Genomic DNA, 20661 nt, shown 5'->3' with positions numbered 1-20661 from the left:
CTCTTAACCTGCGATAGCTCAAAAACCAATAGATAACTGAGTAATCAACCTGAAATCCATATATAGGATGCACTGGACGATAAGCCGCAGTGTTCAAAGCGGAGGGAAAAATTAGCGGCTTATTGTCCAAAAATTACAGTATTTACTATATGTGTTTTAATTGAGTCTTTTATTACCTTTTAATTGCTTCAAAATACTTTTTGCATGTGTTTCTCTCTCATACGTTTCAGTGTTGTGTTTTATTGTGGTAGCTTTAAAGCAGATTGTTGATCTGTTGACCACATTAGTCACGTAGCATATTTAAACCACCTTTATTTGTTATTACTACGTTTAAGTATTTGCTTAAGGCATATTTATTAAGTTCTGTCTGTATGTGTATAAACAAAACAAGCTGAAAGCGCACGGTAGTACTTTGGGTGTCAAATTCGCCTCTTGTAGACGTTTCGCCGGTGTAGCACTTTTGGCAGAACAGTTTTTTTTTTCTCCCACTCTCGTCTCGTCTCATCCTGTGTTTCCTGTTCATTTTGCTTTTGCTGCTCGTTTTGTGAATTACCGACAGTGCTGTTTTATGTTCCTCTCGGGTTCAAATTGAATGGGTTGAACAGATGACATGTTTACTGGAAGCCTGGCAGTGTAACCATGTGACGTCACCGCCCAGCGACGTCGACAATAAAGGCGACCTACTAGTTAAACTAATTTTACAAATCGTATAAAAACGAAAACATAAAGAGGGGTTTCAATATCAAATTATTTTAATTCATAATAAAGTATATCTTTTAAGAACTACAAATCTTTTTATCCATGGGTCCTTTTAATTCCAATTTCGATTTGCTTTATGTGAATTTCAAGTTTTGCTATTTTTAATACAGTGCAGTAAACAAAAATGATTACATCTCATTTGAGCAAGTCAAATTAATGTGAAGTGTCGGTCAAAAAGATTACTGAGGTAAAACCACTTTGAGGGAGTCAGAATGCTGGCCGAAGTTTACATTTCAGCAGGTAAGTTCATTCAAAAAACGGCGAATTGGAAATTTAGACATAATAATTTAGAAACAGGATAATTATTTGAGTGGAATTGGATAGCAGGCTGTAGCAGGGAGACTATCTAGCAGGCTAGCTAACTGTAGCAAAGTGAAAAGAGTTCTGCTCTTATTTTTAAGTACCCTCTCAGCGCTTTGGCAGCACGGTACCAAGATTCATAGTCTATACTAATCAATCGTTGTGGCATTCTCAACATATGCGTGACAAAAACCTATTATTCAGGCATTTATGCCTTGTCGTTTAATGAGTTTGCTGGTTAGTAGTGACATAACGTGTTTGTGCTAACATTTTACTGCCTTCGGCTGTGTAGACTCATTTGGAAGGTGAGATGAAGGCCACATCTGCATTCCTGATAAGATTCTGTCAAAAACAAGGCTTCTTTCCTTTTGGTCCAGCTCATTAAATTTGATTGGGGGGAAGGAGAGCGTGTTCTTCTTGAAAATGTATGCTGGCATGGGCCACGTAGGATCAAGGCAGTGACATTAACTTGATTGTGCAAAAATAGTCATTTAAATGTGTGGCAAAAAAATATAAACAGGCTGTTTCCCGAAAGGTTGAACCAGATGTTGCTACAGTGTATCCCAAAAGTGAGTACCGGTACACCCCATGCATTTCTGCTGATATTTAAAGGGTATGACAACACCTGGGGAAATGCTAATATTCCATCATTTATCCATAAACGCACGCCTTTTGGATTCATATCATGCCACTTCGTGTAATTACACACATCGCAACACCAAGAAAATGATAGAAATTTGGATCGATTGTCAAGCTAAAAGGACCCGCCCCCGAGATCCCGGAAATCTAGCATATTGTGTGCGTGACGTCACGACAAGGAAACAACCGGCTCAGTGCTTAGTACTAAATGGTGGCGATGATGGCGGACAATTTTGTTACGAGTTGCAGCGACGAATCCGACGTAACGAACATTCTTCTAATGGTGACGAGGAGAGTTATGAACCTTTCTTTGGTGTTTTGGGTTATCAATTTGAGCCCAAACGAAAGCCATTGCAGCTTAATGAAAGGATCATTGAGGGGAGCAATCACACTGATGAAACACCGGCAACATATCTTGTGGGAAACACCGAATGGTTTGTTTTGCATTTCTTTTTGTGAAGCTGATACACCGTGACCGCAAAATATTGTAATGTATAGAATAATTATCATTTATTGTGCTATGATAGGTTTTCACTCTGCCAACAGACACAAGGTTTTCACTCTGCCAACAGACACAAATATGAATGGGATTCGAGGATTTGTTCTATATATTTTACGAGCGATAATTTATACATGTGTCCAGTCCTATATCCAATGCGTGATATGTTTTTGTTATAAAAGAGTACTCACTCTGGCCATTTCGAGCTTGGCTGCTCCGCTCCTTTGGTTACCCTGGGGTGGTCTCATCAGAACCAGTCATCGTCCTCTTTCTTGATATCTCGGGACATTTAGGTGACTGCGCGTGTATGGTGGGCACCGCATCTGCTTTCATCAGCAATTTCTTAGCAAAACCTGATTTCATTTGTCCATAGCTCGAATAGCTTTCAGGTGTAAAATGTGCACCACACAAAACCGTGCCGGAGGCCGGGTCTGCAAAATTAGCCCTCTTAGCACGGACGAACTTTACTCATTGTCTGCGTAGTCCAGCTCTTTTTCTCACGTTCGGGAACTCATGGTTACTACATTGCGACAAATGGCAATTTGTAGACCACATAGCATGACAGGTTTGAACCATTTTAGCGATTTTTTGATAAAATACGAACGCAACTCTCTCGTTGATAAACAACGATGGCACCTGCCTCGACCTTTTGTTTCCTTGTTATGACGTCTCCGCGCCATTCGGCTGTTTCCGGAATACTTTCGGAAATGTTTGTAATTTTTTATCTAATTTCTTTAATTGCTCATGATTGTGATTTATTTTTTCGTTAACTTTATTAATATTTGTTATCTTGCCACATAACGGTTCCATTGATATCTCACAGCCCCTTAGTGTTTTAATACCCTTTAAGTATATATTTTCATGGGACAACACTGACAAAATGACACTTTGACACAATGTGTGCAGCTTATATAATAGAGTTAATTTATTTCCCCCTCAAAATAATTCAAAATATAGCCATTAATATCTAAGCCCCTGGCAACAAAAGTGAGTACAGCCCTATGTAAAAACGTACATCCCTAAATGTCCAAACAATTTGATGTTGAGTGCGGCGTATGGTCTGAGCACTAACATGCTGACCCCCCACCTCTTCAATCTCTGCAGGAATGCTGACAGCATCTCTGTAACACGTCACATGACATTTTGGAGGGAAAATGACAAGCAGTACTCAATTTGGACATTTAGAGATGGACGTTTTTACATAGGGGTGTACTCACTTTTGTTGCCAGGGGCTTAGATATTAATGGCTATATTTTGAATTATTTTGAGGGGGAAATAAATTAACTCTATTATATAAGCTGCACACATTTTGTCAAAGTTTCATTTTGTCAATGTTGTCCCATGAAAATATATACTTAAATATTTGCAAAAATGCGAGGGGTGTACTCACTTTTGTGATACAATGAATTTGCAAAACGTGGCTATTGTAGGAGGAGGATATTTTGAAATGTGTGTTTTAGAGAAAGAAGACTCAGTAGGCCTATGTCTGATAGTAATAACTTTATGATGTGAAAACGACAGTACAAAAATAGGAGGCATTTATTACTTCATTTTTCACAGTAGGTCACACACGCAAAGAAGTACGCGTGCTCAATTCAATCTCTTCTTACCACAGACTCAGGGAGTTCATCGGGGCCGTCAACACGACAGAGACCTGACTCACCTCTGATGGCACGACATCAAGTGTTGGCTACTGAGGTTCATTCCGAGACTAATTCGATCTTCTCCGCTACATTCTTTGGGGGAATTCCAATCAAATTGAAACAGCCAAAAAACAAGAGCAGAGCGCGTCCTACAAAAGCTTGTATTTACAAAATAAAACAAAAACAAAGGTCAGCGTTCCACAGAGGAGGTATTGTTGCATAAAAGTTAAAAGTTCACTGATGGGAATGTCCGAATGTGGCTCTATAGTCAGTTTTATCTTCATTTGTAAGACAATACATTGCACTTTCTACTAGTGAATTGTCTTATGAGAGAAAAAAATGACTTAACCTCAACCTAGATATCAAGGATATCAAATACATGCTTAGATGGCTTTTCATAGTTGTTAGTGTAAACATAAAATACTTTACAAGTACATGTTTTGCTGAAACCCTAAACAACAACTTTATCACTCACAGCACAGCTTTGAAATTACCCTGGCAATAAACTTGGTTTTAGCTTTCTGCCCAGATTTCATCCCATCAAGTTAATGAGGAAAAAACTGGTGTTTGTCTTGAAACCAGCCCGTAAAAATGCGGTTGCCACTGGCTAAGAAAAGAAAAGAAAAAAGACAAGCACAATAAATAGAGTTTTGCTTTAGCTTTCCCAAGGATATGTTGATGTGTTATGATAAAATCATAAATAGTGATTAATACCTTCTCCAATAAATAGTTGCGGTATTCTATTTACAATATGAACACGTCTCCTGTGAAGTTCTGTCTTCTTGATGTGTTCATTTACCCCAAACTAACTTGCATGCAGTTTTTTCATTATAATCAGAGAGCACTTCTATACAAGTGGGGTAGCGTGGGTTACGTGGCACCTCGAAGCCATTCGTGGGTGCAATTGCCCAGTTTTTAGCCTTTTGTTGCTTTTTGGGCCAACGTTGTTCCGGTGTTCTGTCGATTTGCGCTCCTTCGTCGAGGTAATCTCCCCGTTGTTCATAGCAGCTTAATGTTGAACAAATATACGTTTTGACACATCTATTCAGATATAATATAGAAATATTATTATTAGGGTTGTTCCGATCATGTTTTTTTGCTCCCGATCCGATCCCGATCATTTTAGTTTGAGTATCTGCCAATCCCGATATTTCCCGATCCGATTGCTTTTTTTTTTTTTTTTTGCTCCCGATTCAATTCCAATCATTCCTGATAATTTTTCCCGATCATATACATTTTGGCAATGCATTAAGAAAAAAATGAATAAAACTCGGACGAATATATACGTTCAACATAAGTACTGTATTTGTTTATTATGACAATAAATCCTCAAGATGGCATTTACATTATTAACATTCTTTCTGTGAGAGGGATCCACGGATAGAAAGACTTGTAACTCTTAAAGGATAAATGTGACTTTGTATATTGTGACTAAATATTGCCATCTAGTGTATTTGTTGAGCTTTCAGTAAATGATACTGCAGCCATTTAACTTCTGCCCAAATGCATGATGGGAAGTGCAACCACGACTGTGCGTAGGGGCACCAATTTATATATCTTCTCTGCATTGGGAAAGAACATAGGGTGTTAAGAAAATGATCAACTACTACCTTTCTTCCCCACATTGCCTCCCACCTTATTTTTAATTGCTGAGAGAGGTATTGTAAGGCTTTAGCCACATAAAAAAATGGCTCCAAAGGCTGTCAAAATTCTCTCTACTCATTGTACGCTGCCTTTTAGCGCTTTCTATAGGTAAAACGGCGTCTTTATAGATTGAACGCGACAATGCGTGAGTGGGTCGTGCAGCGCATGCGTTAATTATTTAACGTGATTAATTTAAAAAAATTCATTACCGCCGTTAACGCAATAAATTTGATAGCCCTACTTTAAGCCAAAAGTACTCTGGATGAGTGTAAGACATTTTGTCTGTAACGTTAAATACAATTAGAAAATGATTTAAATGAAAAAAATATACATATATCAAAAAAGGCATGTCCGATATTTTTTTGCCGATTCCGATACTTTGAAAATGACGTGATCGGGACATCTTTAATTATTATATTAAATATTTAGATACTCCCGCTATGTTAATATTCCATCTTGAACAATAAACACCGCTAAAACACAGGCGACCCTCTTGTTTACTGCTTGTTAGACAACGTTTACGTCCTAACGCTATTATCTTGAAATATCATCAATATTCTGTTGTAGTCTTTCGTGCATATATGTAAGTTTAGTGGAGAAAAGGCACTATAAAATGGATATATTTAAAAAAAAAAAAAAATTACTCGTAGCAACAACTACAGCCACGACGTTGTGGTCAAAATGGTAAATGAGCTCGAAGGACATTTGACATGGGATCACCACTGGAGGGGCTTGGTTGTCGTGCGCATGCTCAATAGCGCTTAGGATATCAATTCGACCGGGATACCCATTCGTCAGAACACCGGACAAAGTGAAAGTCAGAAACTACAGTAAAACATGCAGGCGAAGGTGTAATACAACTTGACTTATTTAGTGTACTTTTTTTTTTATACGCACCACCCCACGCCACACCACTGCTTGCACATCAAACAAACTGTGAACAGAAGGAAGTCATGGTTGTCACAAAAGCAACAGAGGTCAGCTTGTGTACGTTTGTTGACGTCTAGACGGTGTTTTCTTCGATGCTGCTGAACACGTGCGGTTTCCTTGGGGGATCTGCGAAGAAAGGCCAATAAAAGAGTGAAGCTGAGAAAAGGAAGCAATTCAAGAACAGTGTTGTTAATGGCAGCCATTTTAATATTCGTCTTAGTCTTTTGGACGAAAATACTTACCGTATTTTTCGGACTATAAGTCGCAGTTTTTTTTTCATAGTTTGACTGGGGTGCGACTTATACTCAGGAGCAACTTATGTGTGAAATTATTAACACATTATGATATCATTTCACGTTATTTTGGTGTTTTGGAGTGACACTGACGGTTTGGTAAACTTGTTAGCATGTTCTTTATGCTATAGTTATCTGAATAACTCTTAATAGCTATGGCCACGTTCGCATTCTGCCTTTGGCAATGTGTGTTGACTTGTATTATTGAATTTTTTATATTGAAATGCATACTTTTAGTTTGTGGCGCTTTCGCGCCCACGTGTTTATGTGAAGAAGACCGCTCATACGCCAGAAGAAGACGGACAGCTACGCAGCTTGAGTGAGTGGGCGAGTTAGTGAGAGAGAAACACGGCTACGAACCTACGTTCATTGTTTATGCTTGTAAAATATCTCTACAGAGGCAATGCCTGTGTGTATCATCTTTTCTGTTGTTGTTGTTGTGTGTTTTGCACCCGCGAGCCTGTTGTGTGGTTGTTTGAACGATGTGCTAATGCTAGTGAACGCATGCTAACCGTTTGTGTCATTGCCGTAACATCACCTAATTATCATTTATATACATTGATACGAACCTGTTTGGTATCAAGGACGAAATTGATTCCGCAAACACAGACCATATATGCATATACGGACGTCAAGCATCATCATTTGGGGGTTTAGCTCGCTGTATGACCAGGACCGAGCCGTAACGTCCTGGTGAGGACAGTATATTCGCATTTTGTTGGTCTTGCACTGTAAACTTATTCAGCATGTTGTTCTCTATTGTATTTTTATATTAAATTGCCTTTCAAGATGACAGATCTGTTCTATGTGTTGGACTTTATCAAGTAAATGTCCCCCAAAATGCGACTTATACTCCGGTGCGACTTATATTTGTTTTTTTTCTCTCTTTGTTGGGCATTTTATGGCTGGTGCGACTTATAATCAGGTGCGACTTGTAGTCTGAAAAATACGGTATTTGTCAAGGTCACATTTTAGTCATTTCAAATTTTGTTCGTCTTCATCTAGTTTTAATCAACGAAAACTCGAAAAGTTTTAGACGACAATTCTCAAAATGTTTTCGTCGATAAACTTCAAAGGTTTTAGTCCATGAATAAAAATAAATATATAAAATAGAATAAAAGGTTTCCAACAATTTCGAATGAACATGACAGACGAGCACGTAACTGTAGAGTCTACAAGGATATCACCATTTTCATGATGATAATAAACTCAGCAGAAAAACAGCACATTATTTATTAAACTCACATGGACGCTACGAACTGTAGGTAAAATAATTTCCTAGAGTGTCAGAAGACACCGAGTTACCTAGCTAATGCTAACGCGAACGCTATGCTAACGCTAAAGTTAGTTTAGTGTGTGATGATCACTCAGCAGAGACTTCAAGGCTAAAGCAACATAGCATATCTAGCCAAAATAAGAAAGCAAAACTTCCCACGCAGCACCTGACACATATGTTTAAAAAAGTAGCCTGGAATGTGCACAGGCTTACTGACCGGCCGGTGAGTAAGAGTGTGTGTTGGGCAAGGTAGTCGGGGGAGTGGGTCGGCGCAGCACGTCACATGAGTGACACGACCAAACACTCCTAAATGCGTGTTAACTACGCATACAATAAGAAAATATCACACATTGTGAATTGATGACGGAAATTGGCGAATTTTTATCTCGTTCTCGTGTCGTCTGGCGACAACTGGCAGTCCTCTCATTTTGTTTTAGTCTCCCAAGACACGTTTTCAGCACGTCATCGTCATGAAAAAATCGTTGACAAAATATTTTCGTTAGTGTCATTGTTGACGAAAACAACACTGTTTAAGAAGGTTTCTAATTTGAGATTTCCTTACTGTTGCAATGGCCGTAGTGGCGGACGCCTATTGAGCGGCCAAGAAAGCAGGTGGCACGTCGCAGGTGGCAAGCGCTGGGGTACGAGATGTTGTCATTGCCGCAGATTGGTTGCTCGGACGGCAGGGGTTTCGGGCAGGGCGTGGTGCGGCACATGACGCAGTGGGCACTGTTGGTTTGGTCTGTCACGCAGGTGTGCGTTCCTGGGCACACTACGTTGGAGCATGACTCTGCCAAAACAAATTAAGCTCGTCTAATACTGTATCAAGGTACACCTTATTCCCATGGAATTTTAAATAATTAAATTCATAATCACTGCTCTGTACATTATCCAAACTTACTTTTGCACTCTCCCTGGTACATGACCTCCAGGTCAGGGTGTCCCATGCAGCGGGCCATGAGTAGAACGCACTCGTCCTTGTACGATTTCCCGTCGCTGCCACATATGGCGTGCCTTCGTACGATGTGGGAGCAGTCTGGAGCGCATACGCACTGGGGCCTTCCCATCTTCATCTTGCACACTTTGCTATCGCCACACTTCACACCCTCGCACGTCTCTGTAGAAAAAGTTGTTTTCAAACATGCAGGGTCACTGCTATTCAGTGGCAGGAGGTAATGAAGTATAAATAAACTAGTTTATCAAATAGTACAGGGAGAGACAACACCTTTATCACATGCATTCCAGCAAAAATAATCTTGTTTCTGCAGTTTGTTTGGCCTAAAATTTATTTTCCCCTGTTATTTATTTATTTATTTATTTATTCATTTATGTCACGATCTACCCACACTAGCGTTACAATCGACTGATCCAGTGGTATGAAAAAATTCTCACATTTCTGCATAAAATCACCATCAAATGTGATCTGATCTTTGTCAAAATCACACAGATGAAAAAACTCTGCTTTAACTAAAACCATCCGAACGTTTATAGGTTTTCATATTTTAATGAGGATAGTATGAAAATAATGACAGAAGGGGGGAAAATAAGTAAGTGAACCATCACATTTAATATTTTGTGGCCCCCCCATTGGCAGCAATAATTTCAACCAGACGCTTCATGTAGCTGCAGATAAGTCTGGCACATCGATTAGGACTAATCTTGGCCCATTCTTCTCTACAAAATGGCTGTAGTTCAGTCAGATGAATCGTTGTCTTTAGGTCATGCCACAGCATCTCAATGGGGTTCAAGTCTGGACTTTGACTTGGCCACTCCAGAACGTGTATTTTGTTCTTCTGAAACCATTCTGAAGTTAATTTACTTCTGTGTTTTGGATCATTGTCTTTTTGCAGCATCCATCCTCTTTTTAGCTTCTACTGTCTGACAGACGGCCTCAGGTTTTCCTGCAAAAAATCCTGATTAACTTTTGAATTCATTCTTCCATTAATGTTTGCAAGTTGTCCAGGCTCTGAGGCAGCAAAACTGCCCCAAATCATAATGCTCCGTCCACCACCCTTCACGGTGGGGATGAGGTGGTAATGTTGGTGAGCTATTCCATTTTTCCTCCACACATGACGTTGTGTGTTACTCCCAAACAATTCAACTTTGGTTTCATCAGTCCACAAAATATTTTGCCAAAACTTCTGTGGAGTGTCCAAGTGCCTTTTTGCGAACATTAAACAAGCAACAATGTTTTTTTTTTATTTTTTATTTTTTAGACAGAATTGGCTTCTTCCGTGGCGTCCTCCCATGAACACCATTCTTGGCCATAGTTTTACATATGGTTGATGTGTGCACAGAGATATTGGGACTGTGCCAGTGATTTCTGGAAGTCTATCCCAGACACTCTAGAGTTCTTTTTTACCTCTCTGAGTATTCTGCGCGGAACTCGTGGCGTCATCTTTGGTGGACGGCCACTCCTTGGGAAAGAAGCGACAGTGCCAAACTCTATCCATTTGTAGACAACTTCTCTGACTGTCAATTGATGAGCCTCCAGACTTTTAGAGATGGTTTTGTATCCTTTTCCAGCTTTATACAAATAAACAAACCTTGATCGCAGGTCTTCAGACAGCTCTTTTGACTGAGCCATGTCACAACCACATTAAACAATGCTTTTCACCAAGACAGTTCTTACCAGGTGTTTGTTTTATAGTGGGCAGGGCAGCTTTAAACCACTCATCAGTGATTGGGCACACACTTGACTTGAATTGTTTGGTAGAAAGATCAGATCACATTTGATGGTGATTTTTTGCAGAAATGTGAGAAATTTCAAAAGGTTCACATACTTTTTCATACCGCTGTAGATCGTGAGCCACGTAAAGCGCACCCTTGTTGAAGACAATTGAATACAATACAACTCAGTAATACCAACCATTCCATGCACCTATGTTGGAGTCTATTAGTAATTATGTGCGTGGATATAACTGACTTCATAAAGTGGCAATGCTTGTAAGCAATGTATTTTTTTTCCATTATCAGAGATTTTAAAATTTAAGATGTTCATACTTAAATCATTCGAGCAAGCATATTTCACATTAGGGTCATTTATACTAAGTGTTGTCTGTCTTTTGAGAATCATCTGTATTGGCCTAGTATTTTGGAAACATATGAGCAATTAATTCCGTTTCAACATGCCCAAGAAGCATGAAAAATGAAAAAGAAAAAGAGGTGAGGACTGACAGCTTGACAGCGCCCTCAGCTTTTACAAGTCTGTAGGTAACTGTCATTCACAAACCAGACAAGCATGCAAGTTTTAACCTCGTCTGATATTTACGATAAGCAGATGGCTTGCAGTGAGCAATACGCACGGGGGCGTCCCGCCTGATGGAATGCGGGCCTGGCATGTTTTCATAACACATCCAATGTGAAGCGGCTGCACGCAGACAGCCTAAGCTCCTGCAGAGGCAGGAGGGATAGGGTGGAGCTGCAATTGGAGGAGTTCAAATGACTTTCGCGGAAAGTTTTTGGTCCAAAGCGATGTGGAAGGGCTACAATGTCGGGGGACGGCTGGAAGCGCAATCCTACACGGAGCAGAGTTCACAGCAAGCAATACAGGCCTATCTGTTGCCAGGACCTTTAGGGAAAATATTTTTTCCATCAGGGGCTAGTTCAGGTTAAACAGTAATAAATATGTTTTAGAGTATGCGCACATATGAATGTCCTCTTGAAATTGTTTTGTTTCTCTTCCGCTATTATTTTTAGGCTCAATTTTGCATAAGTGGAAACTAGGGTTGTTCCGTGTTTTTTTGCTCCCGATCCGATCCCGATCGTTTTAGTTTGAGTATCTGCCGATCCCGATATTTCCCGAGCCGATTGCTTTTTTTTGCCCCCGATTCAATTCCAATCATTCCCGATAATTTTTCCCGATCATATACATTTTGGCAATGCATTAGGAAAAAAATGAATAAAACTCGGACGAATATATACATTCAACATACAGTACATAAGTGCTGTATTTGTTTATTATGACAATAAATCCTCAAGATGGCATTTACATTATTAACATTCTTTCTGTGAGAGGGAGCCACGGATAGAAAGACTTGTGACTTTGTATATTGTGACTAAATATTGCCATCTAGTGTATTTGTTGAGCTTTCAGTAAATGATACTGTAGTCATGCCCAAATGCATGATGGGAAGTGGAGCCATGACTGTGCGTAGTGCTACCAATTGATATATCTTCTCTGCGTTGGCAAATAACACAAGGTGTCAAGATAAAGATCAATTGCTACCTTGCTTCCCCACGTTGCTTCTCATGATATTTCTAATCGTAGGGAGAGGGATTGTAAGGCTTTAGCCAATTAAAAAAAGGCTCCAAAGGCTGCCAAAATTCACTCTACTCATTTTACGCTGCCTTTTATCTCTCTATAAAGGTAAAACGGCGCCATTACAGATTGAGCGTGACAATGCGTGAGTGGGTCGTGCAGCGCAGGCATTAATTGCGTTAAATATTTTAACGTGATACATTTTTTAAAAAAATTAATTACCGCCGTTATTAGGATAAATTTGATAACCCTACCATATTATGTCTGTAACGTTAAATACAATTGGAAACCTTTCAATCCACATTGCAAGATGAAATTTGGTAGAAAAGGCACATAGTCTTCCACTTCAATTAGAAGCAGCAATCATTGTTTTAGGTGATCCCTTAGATGATTTTGCCCAACTATTAAATTTTCTCATTCCAAAAACACGTCAGGTTATTTGGAAAAATTTATTGTCTATAGATTTGAATGATGATTTCAATGGTGATTTAATTATGCAAGTTAGTGGCAACTAGTTCTGTGTGTACCCAGCCTTATGACCAAAGAACCTGGGATACACATTTATTGAAAATTGGTGGATAGATGGTAAAACTAACCAAACTGTCTGTGGCCCCCAAAACATGCACAGAAATGCTACAATGTTCAACTTGGAACATTCTGGATATGGATTCACCACACAGTTTGAAGGCGGTATTAATTCATGGTCATCTTCCATGAGTATTCCTACTCCCTTTCCAATTTGAAAGATGTGTGACCTTAAACTTTACAAGTTATGTCCTTGCAACACATGTGGGAGGTATACTTTTATCTACCTACAACTCCTTCTGTGAGTTTGGTGTCAATTCCAGATGAATCGCATGTCAACATAACTCAACAGTTCACTTGAACCTGAATGAACTTTGCAGGGATTTAAGAATATAGAAAAGCTGGGCGCTAATATGTATGTTGTAGGGCTGTTAAACGATTAAACTTTTTAATCGAGTTAATCACAGCTTAAAAATTAATTAATCGTAATTAATCGCAATTCAAACCATCAATAAAATATGCCATATTTTTCTGTAAATTATTGTTGGAATTGAAAGATAAGACAAGACGGATATATACATTCAACATACTGTACATAAGTACTGTATTTGTTTATTATAACAATAAATCAACAAGATAGCATTAATATTATTAACATTCTGTTAGAGCGATCCATGGATAGAAAGACTTGTAGTTCTTAAAAGATAAATGTTAGTACAAGTTATAGAAATTTTATATTAAAACCCCTCTTAATGTTTTCGTTTTAATAAAATTTGTAACATTTTCAAACAAAAAATAAACTAATAGCTCGCCATTGTTGATGTCAATAATAACACAATGCTCATGGTGCTGAAACCCATAAAATCAGTCGCACCCAAGCGCCATCAGATGGCGACAAAACACCAAAAAACACAAGTAACAAATGGACATGGCACTGTGCTGTCATTTTAATCTGTTTGAGCGTGGCATGTGCGTTAAATGCGTCAAATATTTTAACGTGATTAATTTAAAAAAAAATTACCGCCCGTTAACGCGATAATTTTGACAGCCGTAGTATATTGCAAAAATGTCTCTGTGTGTCTCTCACCTATGTCTGCATTTTAGCAGTAAGCCACTTGTCATTTGCAACTTGGGTGTTTAAAATCACTGCAAAGTGAACAACATGAATAAAACTAGATTCACAAGTAGGTACTCATACGCTACATGAGGTTAAGAGCTCTATCAAAAAGATATTTTTGCTCCATTTTTATGGACATCGTGACATATGTAACAAGATTATTTGTCTTATTCTTACTGTCAAGAGGTATATTTAGATCAGTGTTGTTAATCTTACATTAAAAAAGTAATTAGTAAAATATTACTTCTCCCAAAACGTAATAAAGTTAGTAACTCAGTTACCTCAGTGTAAGAGTAATTAATTACTCGGCGAAGTAACTGACGTTACTTTTCATGTTCTACACGTTTTTACATGAGCCATTGTATAACGTCTTTCGCATTAAATATGTTTATATTAACTGATTGAATCGAACTGTCTTTTTCAATTAAAAAAAACTTTGGTCACACTTTTTACTTTTTTCTAAATTTCACCTATATAAAAGTGTGATTGTATACAAACTTTAACTTTCAAATGCTGTGAGAAAAAAGCCTTTTTGTTTTTCCTGTTGTACAGACGGCGTGAACTTCGTAGATAATTACACACACACAAAAAAAGCGTCATTTTACGCCATGGAAATGGCGAAAAAGGAGAAAATAGACATGAAAACAAAAAAAAGGAACATTGGCAAAATGGCTCAATTATTAGTAGTAAATTAGAAATATGGGTGAAATTTTAACAGGTATTCACTGAGATGTTAGCTTGCTAGGTTTTGAATTCCAAAAAAAATGGCTATATTGTGAAACGGTTCGATTGAATGCACCTGTGAAACTCGTTGGGTTTGATACCTTTAGCAAGGTTAAGAACTACTGCATTGGAATATGCAGATTTGCCAGTTATTCAACAATTTGCATGTATTTTCACTCTAATCTCACTAAATATAAAGCACGGAAAATATGTGAGTATGTTGCCTGGAGTGTGATTAGCGATCGACCTGTCCAGGGTGTACAGTATATTGCCTCAGCTGAGGGAGAGGCCAGCTTAGCCACAACCCTAATGAGAACAAATGCCATAGAAAATAGATGTCTGAATGTTTTCTGGAGATAATATTCAGTCATATGCATTAATTTGATGCCCTTTTAGTAAATACAAAAGTCCTAAAACGTGACCAGTAATTTTCCTCCCATTTACCTTTGCAGGGTTTGCATGATACAATGCCCAAGAAGCCCAGCAGGCTGACCTCGTTCATGGGCAGACTAGTGTTGGACCACGCCGTGTCCAAGCGGCCGCCCGCGCAGCATTCCTCTTTGGTGACCCCTCTCATCAGCACCATGTCGCACCGTTGACTGTGCTGCAGCCAGCACATCCCCGCTGTAAAAATACAGACTAATGAGTCAAGCAGGTACGGCTGAAACCACATATTTACATACAGTATATAAAAAGACTCAATAGTTTTCTCACTGGCTGACATAAAATCAGACTCAGTGTTTTCTCTTTTAGGTCACTTAGGATTACATTACATCATTACTATTTGCTGAATACCTTAAGAAATCTGTACAGTTTTTTCAAAAAGATGAACATGGCAATTTCGTGTAATTGGATTTGGAAATTTCACCCAAGGATTAATCAGATGTGTGCAAGCTGTGTAAGTTTCCGGTATCCTTGCCTGCTTTCCCAAGATGTCACAAAAAGAAGCTGTGCGTTTTAGGTGTCCAACAAATACAGTATATTCACAGCTATTTCCATAAGCGGAGTTTAAAGGGGGGGGGGGGGGGGGCAGGCCCCCCCTTGGTGGCCGAAAAGTGTCATTGCATGTAATTGACTTACCTATATATATAAAAGTTATAAAGCAAGAAGACAAACAACCAAAATGAGCGAAATTACCACACACAAAAAAGAGATTTTTATAATGGGTCATAATTATTTTTTGAACAGATCATGTGACTAGCACCTTAGACGGTCATTTGCTTTGCATATTATTAAAAAAAAAAAAAAGTAGGAGAGGCCAATTTTTTTTGGGGGGGGGGGGGATTGAAGGATTTAGACACAAATGTCATACCTATAATATGGCCCAAACACAAAAAGGATTGCTAAAATCGGAGACAACTTTTTTAAATTTAAGTGTTCAAATGCAAATTTTTGAGCCTCAAATATTTCTTCACATTCAAAAACTTTTTTTAATATTTGAATTTCTTTCTTTTTTTTTTTTTTAATTGGAGTGATTTTTCTTTTGAAAATATATACAGTATATTTTTTTGTATGAAGCAACTTAATTTTTGATGGAATAATAAAGACACAAATGTCCTAGCCAAAATGTGGCCCAAACACAAATCATCATTATTTCAATTAAAAAGTTGCTTCAATCAAAAAAAAAAAACTTCACTTCAATTAAAAAAAAAATAAATAAATAATAATAATAGTTATATATATATAATATAATAGTTTACTTTTTTTTTTTTTTTTACATTCAAACACTTTTTTAAAAAAATTAAAACGACTTTTTTTTTTGTTGAATAATAAACCTGCATATGGTTCAGCCCAGGGGATACAATCTTTGACTGGGGTAACTACATTGGCACCACACCGGCGGGCGTACCAAATTCAATGGATCTTGGCGAAAAGTATTGCCTAAGCAGCCTGATTTAGAACTCCCCTCAAGAATGATGGGAAACGAAAAACCCTCATTGTCAACTTATTTTAAATATTCTTGTAAGTTAATTTTATTGCTGACACTGCGTTTTGGGGTCATCAAGATATTGTGCCCCCCCCAGCCCCAAAAGTCAAACTCCACCTATGGGTATTTCTCAAAAATGACTCCAAACTTCCCTATATTATAAGGCAAATTTGAAACTTAAACTTGAAAAAAATAAGTAAAGGAAAAATAGCTTTTATGAAAAAAATAATAGTAATAGTTCTTATCATTATGGCATTCATAATTTTAGTCTTGATTCATAAATTTACACTACCGTTCAAAAGTTTAGGGTCACTTAGACCCCAAACTTTTTAACTTTAGTGTAGATTTCATGATCAATCTTGCATAATTTCCCTATTTAACTGTTTGAAATAATGAAAAATATTTGAACATCAAACAAAAATAACCCAAGTCAGCACACGTTTAAATTGTGAATTGATTAAATAGGTAAGAAAAAAAATGTTCAAAGCTACCTGACCCAATAAGAAAAAATATTTGTCCAACTTTGTTAAGTCATCTACTAATCTGGACTACTAATAAGGCTCCAAACCCATTTCTAAAGCTGTAGGAGTCTGGTCAATCACGGTTATCCACAAATGGACAAAATGTAGAACTTTGGTAAACCTTCCCAGGAGTGGCTGACCCCTAAAAAATTATCCCAAGAGCATAGTGAAGAAGCGACAAAGTAACCAGGATAACATCTGAAGAACTGCAACCCTCCTTTGCCTTGGTTGTGGTCAGTGTTCATGACTCAGCAATGAGGAAGAGATTGCAAAATGACAAAGTTTAAAGGCAAGAACTTCTATTGACCAAGAAGATGATCATATATTTTCTTATTAAAAAACAAATAATTATTGATTTCAAAGACTTTTATGAGAATTTCCTACAGACCAAGAAGAGGAAAGTTGTAATTAGAAGGTGCGTAAAACAGCATTTCAGAAAAACAACATCATACTGACAGTAAAAAATGGTAGTGGTAGTGTGACGGTCTTGGTCTGCTTTGCTTATTCAGGACTTGGACGACTTTGCTGTGATTGATGGAAACATGAAATCTGCTTTTTACCAGAGAAAAAAAGTGTTAAAAAATGTTAGGCCATCAGTCTGTGACGGCAAGCGGACTTTGGTTCTGCAGCAGGACAACAATCCAAAACACACCGACAAGTCAACTTATAAATGGCTTTAAAAAAAAAATGGAATGGTCTCGTCAAAATCTGAAAATGGTGAGCTTAAAAATGCCGTTTCTGCTTGAAAACCCTTTAGTGTTTATGGATTTAAAAAAAAGATTCTGCAAGGAAATGTGGGTAAAATATTTCCAGACTGATGTGAAAGATTTCTGGAAGAAATCTTGTTTTACATTAAAAAAGGGAAACAAAGTGAGCAATTTAAAAATTGATCATTTGACAAAAACTTTCTATGGCAGTATTTGGAAAGCAGGGAGCTAGATAGGTAAATCAATTAGGTGGACTGATTGCATAGACATGTAGACTCAGTCTATGGGTAGGTAGCTATAAATAAATAACATAAATAAATAAATAAATAATATAAATAATAGGTAAATTAGGTAAAGTGAGTAGATTCCAAGGAAAAGCCTCAAGAAAGTGTGATAATAAAATTATCACCTTTACTTCTTTACTTGACTCCTGAATCTAGGTTAACATGACATTTTCTTCTTTTTTGAAATATAGTGCATTGTACTGTAATTGCAATTACATCAATTTATATACTGTGAACTAATAATAAACACTATATTTATTCATTCATTAAGACGAGATTGAATAAAATATATTTGCTAAGGGTCTAATCTACATTAATTAAAAAAACCAAACAAAAAACCTCAAATAAATTCACTCAATCGCTTATGGGTAAATTTATTAAAGCCTGTTCATGTGATAGATATCGCTTATAAACTAGTTTTCTAAATTTTGTTCTTTTAACAAATGATAGTTTACCCAGTGCACCATTAAAGCTGTTTTACAAAATAATGGGGAACATACACATGTTCATGTAATTATTACTCAAAAGTCTGCTTACCACTGGCAGGGTTCCTTCCAATTTGACACAAAGTGATAATCACTGCTAACACCACAAAGCTCTTCATCTTGTACTATCCTTTCAAAAAGGCAATAAAGTCACTATCAGGGATATGGGCGATGTTCCTACAGCTCTAATCTTCTCACACTAACTTGGTGTGGAAGCCTCTCTTGCTCCTTATGTGAATGAATGTGTTGCGGCTAAGTGATGTTGCCGGCCCCACTCCACATCTCCCACCTCCTCCTCTGTATAAATATTTAGCCCAGATGGAATTATGCTGCTGGGGTGGGCGCAGCTCTCAGCCAGTCATACGACGGGGCAGGCACGACACTTTGACGCTGACTTAATTTCCAGAGTCGGGAAATGATCAGTCTGAGTGCCAGACGCCAGCCACTTACATGATCTCATAAATGCCATATTAGACTAATTATAGAAGGGGCTCATTAAGTGCGCCGCTGAAGCCAGGGTCTTTGTCATTAACTCTGGCGTTAATTCAAGTTGCTTGCACTTGATACAAGAACATAAAGTGTTTGGCTAAATACTTAGAATTCGCTAAAACTCACTGAATATGGATGAGGCCATGAGTCATTACAGTGAATTTCTTTTTCTCTGTTATTTTTTTCTTCGAACAGAATCACAATAAGTTTAGAATAAAACAAAAATTAAAGGGGCACAAGTCGGATATCATTCTAAACCAAGGGCGTATGTTTGGTCTCAACATTGGTTGGGACAGTATAACAGCATAACCTGCATGTACACTTTTTGCTGGGGACAGGACATTTATAAAACCAAACTGACTGGGTGAACAGGGGTCAGGGCTACATTTCTCCGGCTCCCTGAACAATACCAGAGAGCATTTTGAATTTTTTTTTTTTTTTCCTCAATAGTGTTATTTATTTCCTGGCCTTTTTCTGTGAAGAACTCAGAGAGGGTTATCTGGTTATTACCTATTTAATCAATAGTGTTATTATTAATTTATTTTATATTATTATTTTTATTTTATTCGCTTTTGTTCCGTGTAGGGCTGTCAAAATTATCACGTTAACGCGCGTTAATTTATTTTTTTTTAATTAATCACGTTAATATATTTGACGCATTTAACGCACATGCCCCGCTCAAACAGATTAAAATGACAGAAAAGTGTCATTTCCACTAGTTACTTGTGTTTTTTTGGTGTTTTGCCGCCCTCTGCTGGCGCTTGGGTGCGACTGATTTTATGGGTTTCAGCACCATAATTATTATTGACATCAACAATGGCGAGCTACTAGTTTATTTTTTGATTGGAAATTTTACAAACTTTATTAAAACGAAAACATTAAATTTCTATAACTTGTACTAACATTTATCTTTTAAGAACTACAAGTCTTTCTATCCATGGATCGCTTTAACAGAATGTTAGTAATGTTAATGCCATCTTGTTAATTTATTGTTATGATAAACAAATACAGTACTTATGTACAGTATGTTGAATGTATATATCAGTCTCATCTCTTATCTTTCCATTCCAACAATAATTTACAGAAAAATATGGCATATTTCATAGATGGTTTGAATTGCGATTAATTACGATTAAATAATTTTTAAGCTGTGATTAACTCGATTAAAAAATTTTAATCGTTTGACAGCCCTAGTTCCGTGAAGAATCCAGAAAGGGTTATTTGATTGGCTTTCTGAAAAACAATACATGTTTATATTTTAGGCACTCCTGCAATCGTCACACTTTTTCTGTTACAAACTGACCTGGGCCCTCAGCAGAGAAGGGAAAAGTTATGTGGCCCTCAAAGGAAAAAGTTTTGGGACCCCTGGGCTAAATGATCAATGCAAAATAAATCTGTATTGACTTATCCTAAGTTTCATGTGTATTGGTTTAGGTGATACACCATTCGATTCAAACATTGGTTTTCAAAAACTACTAAAGAAACATTTTGAAAACTTCCAGAATAAATATCTGGATTTTATTAGCAAATTTAAATAGCAATATTTGAACACAAATTATATTAACATACACAAGAAATACAAACTTGTTAATGATCAATTAACTATCTATAAGGGGGTAATCCTTAGTTCACAACATTT

At 37.5% G+C, this 20661-nt stretch overlaps 1 protein-coding gene across 1 annotated transcript; it reads right to left on the bottom strand.

Moving 5' to 3' along the window:
* Window positions 1–3682: 3682 nt before the first annotated feature.
* On the bottom strand, window positions 3683–18830 carry fstl3 (follistatin-like 3 (secreted glycoprotein)). The gene is made up of 5 exons (XM_057842045.1): window positions 18586–18830; window positions 15054–15233; window positions 8885–9100; window positions 8546–8773; window positions 3683–6540 (listed from the first exon to the last, which is right to left on the bottom strand). Exons 1-5 carry the CDS (start codon window positions 18650–18652, stop codon window positions 6488–6490), a joined length of 744 nt encoding a protein of 247 aa, XP_057698028.1. The 5' UTR covers window positions 18653–18830; the 3' UTR covers window positions 3683–6487.
* Window positions 18831–20661: the final 1831 nt, after the last annotated feature.

The sequence above is a fragment of the Corythoichthys intestinalis genome, chromosome 7, assembly GCF_030265065.1.
Source record: "Corythoichthys intestinalis isolate RoL2023-P3 chromosome 7, ASM3026506v1, whole genome shotgun sequence".
Lineage (NCBI taxonomy): Eukaryota > Metazoa > Chordata > Actinopteri > Syngnathiformes > Syngnathidae > Corythoichthys > Corythoichthys intestinalis.
This window is presented reverse-complemented; position numbering and strand designations above follow the sequence as displayed.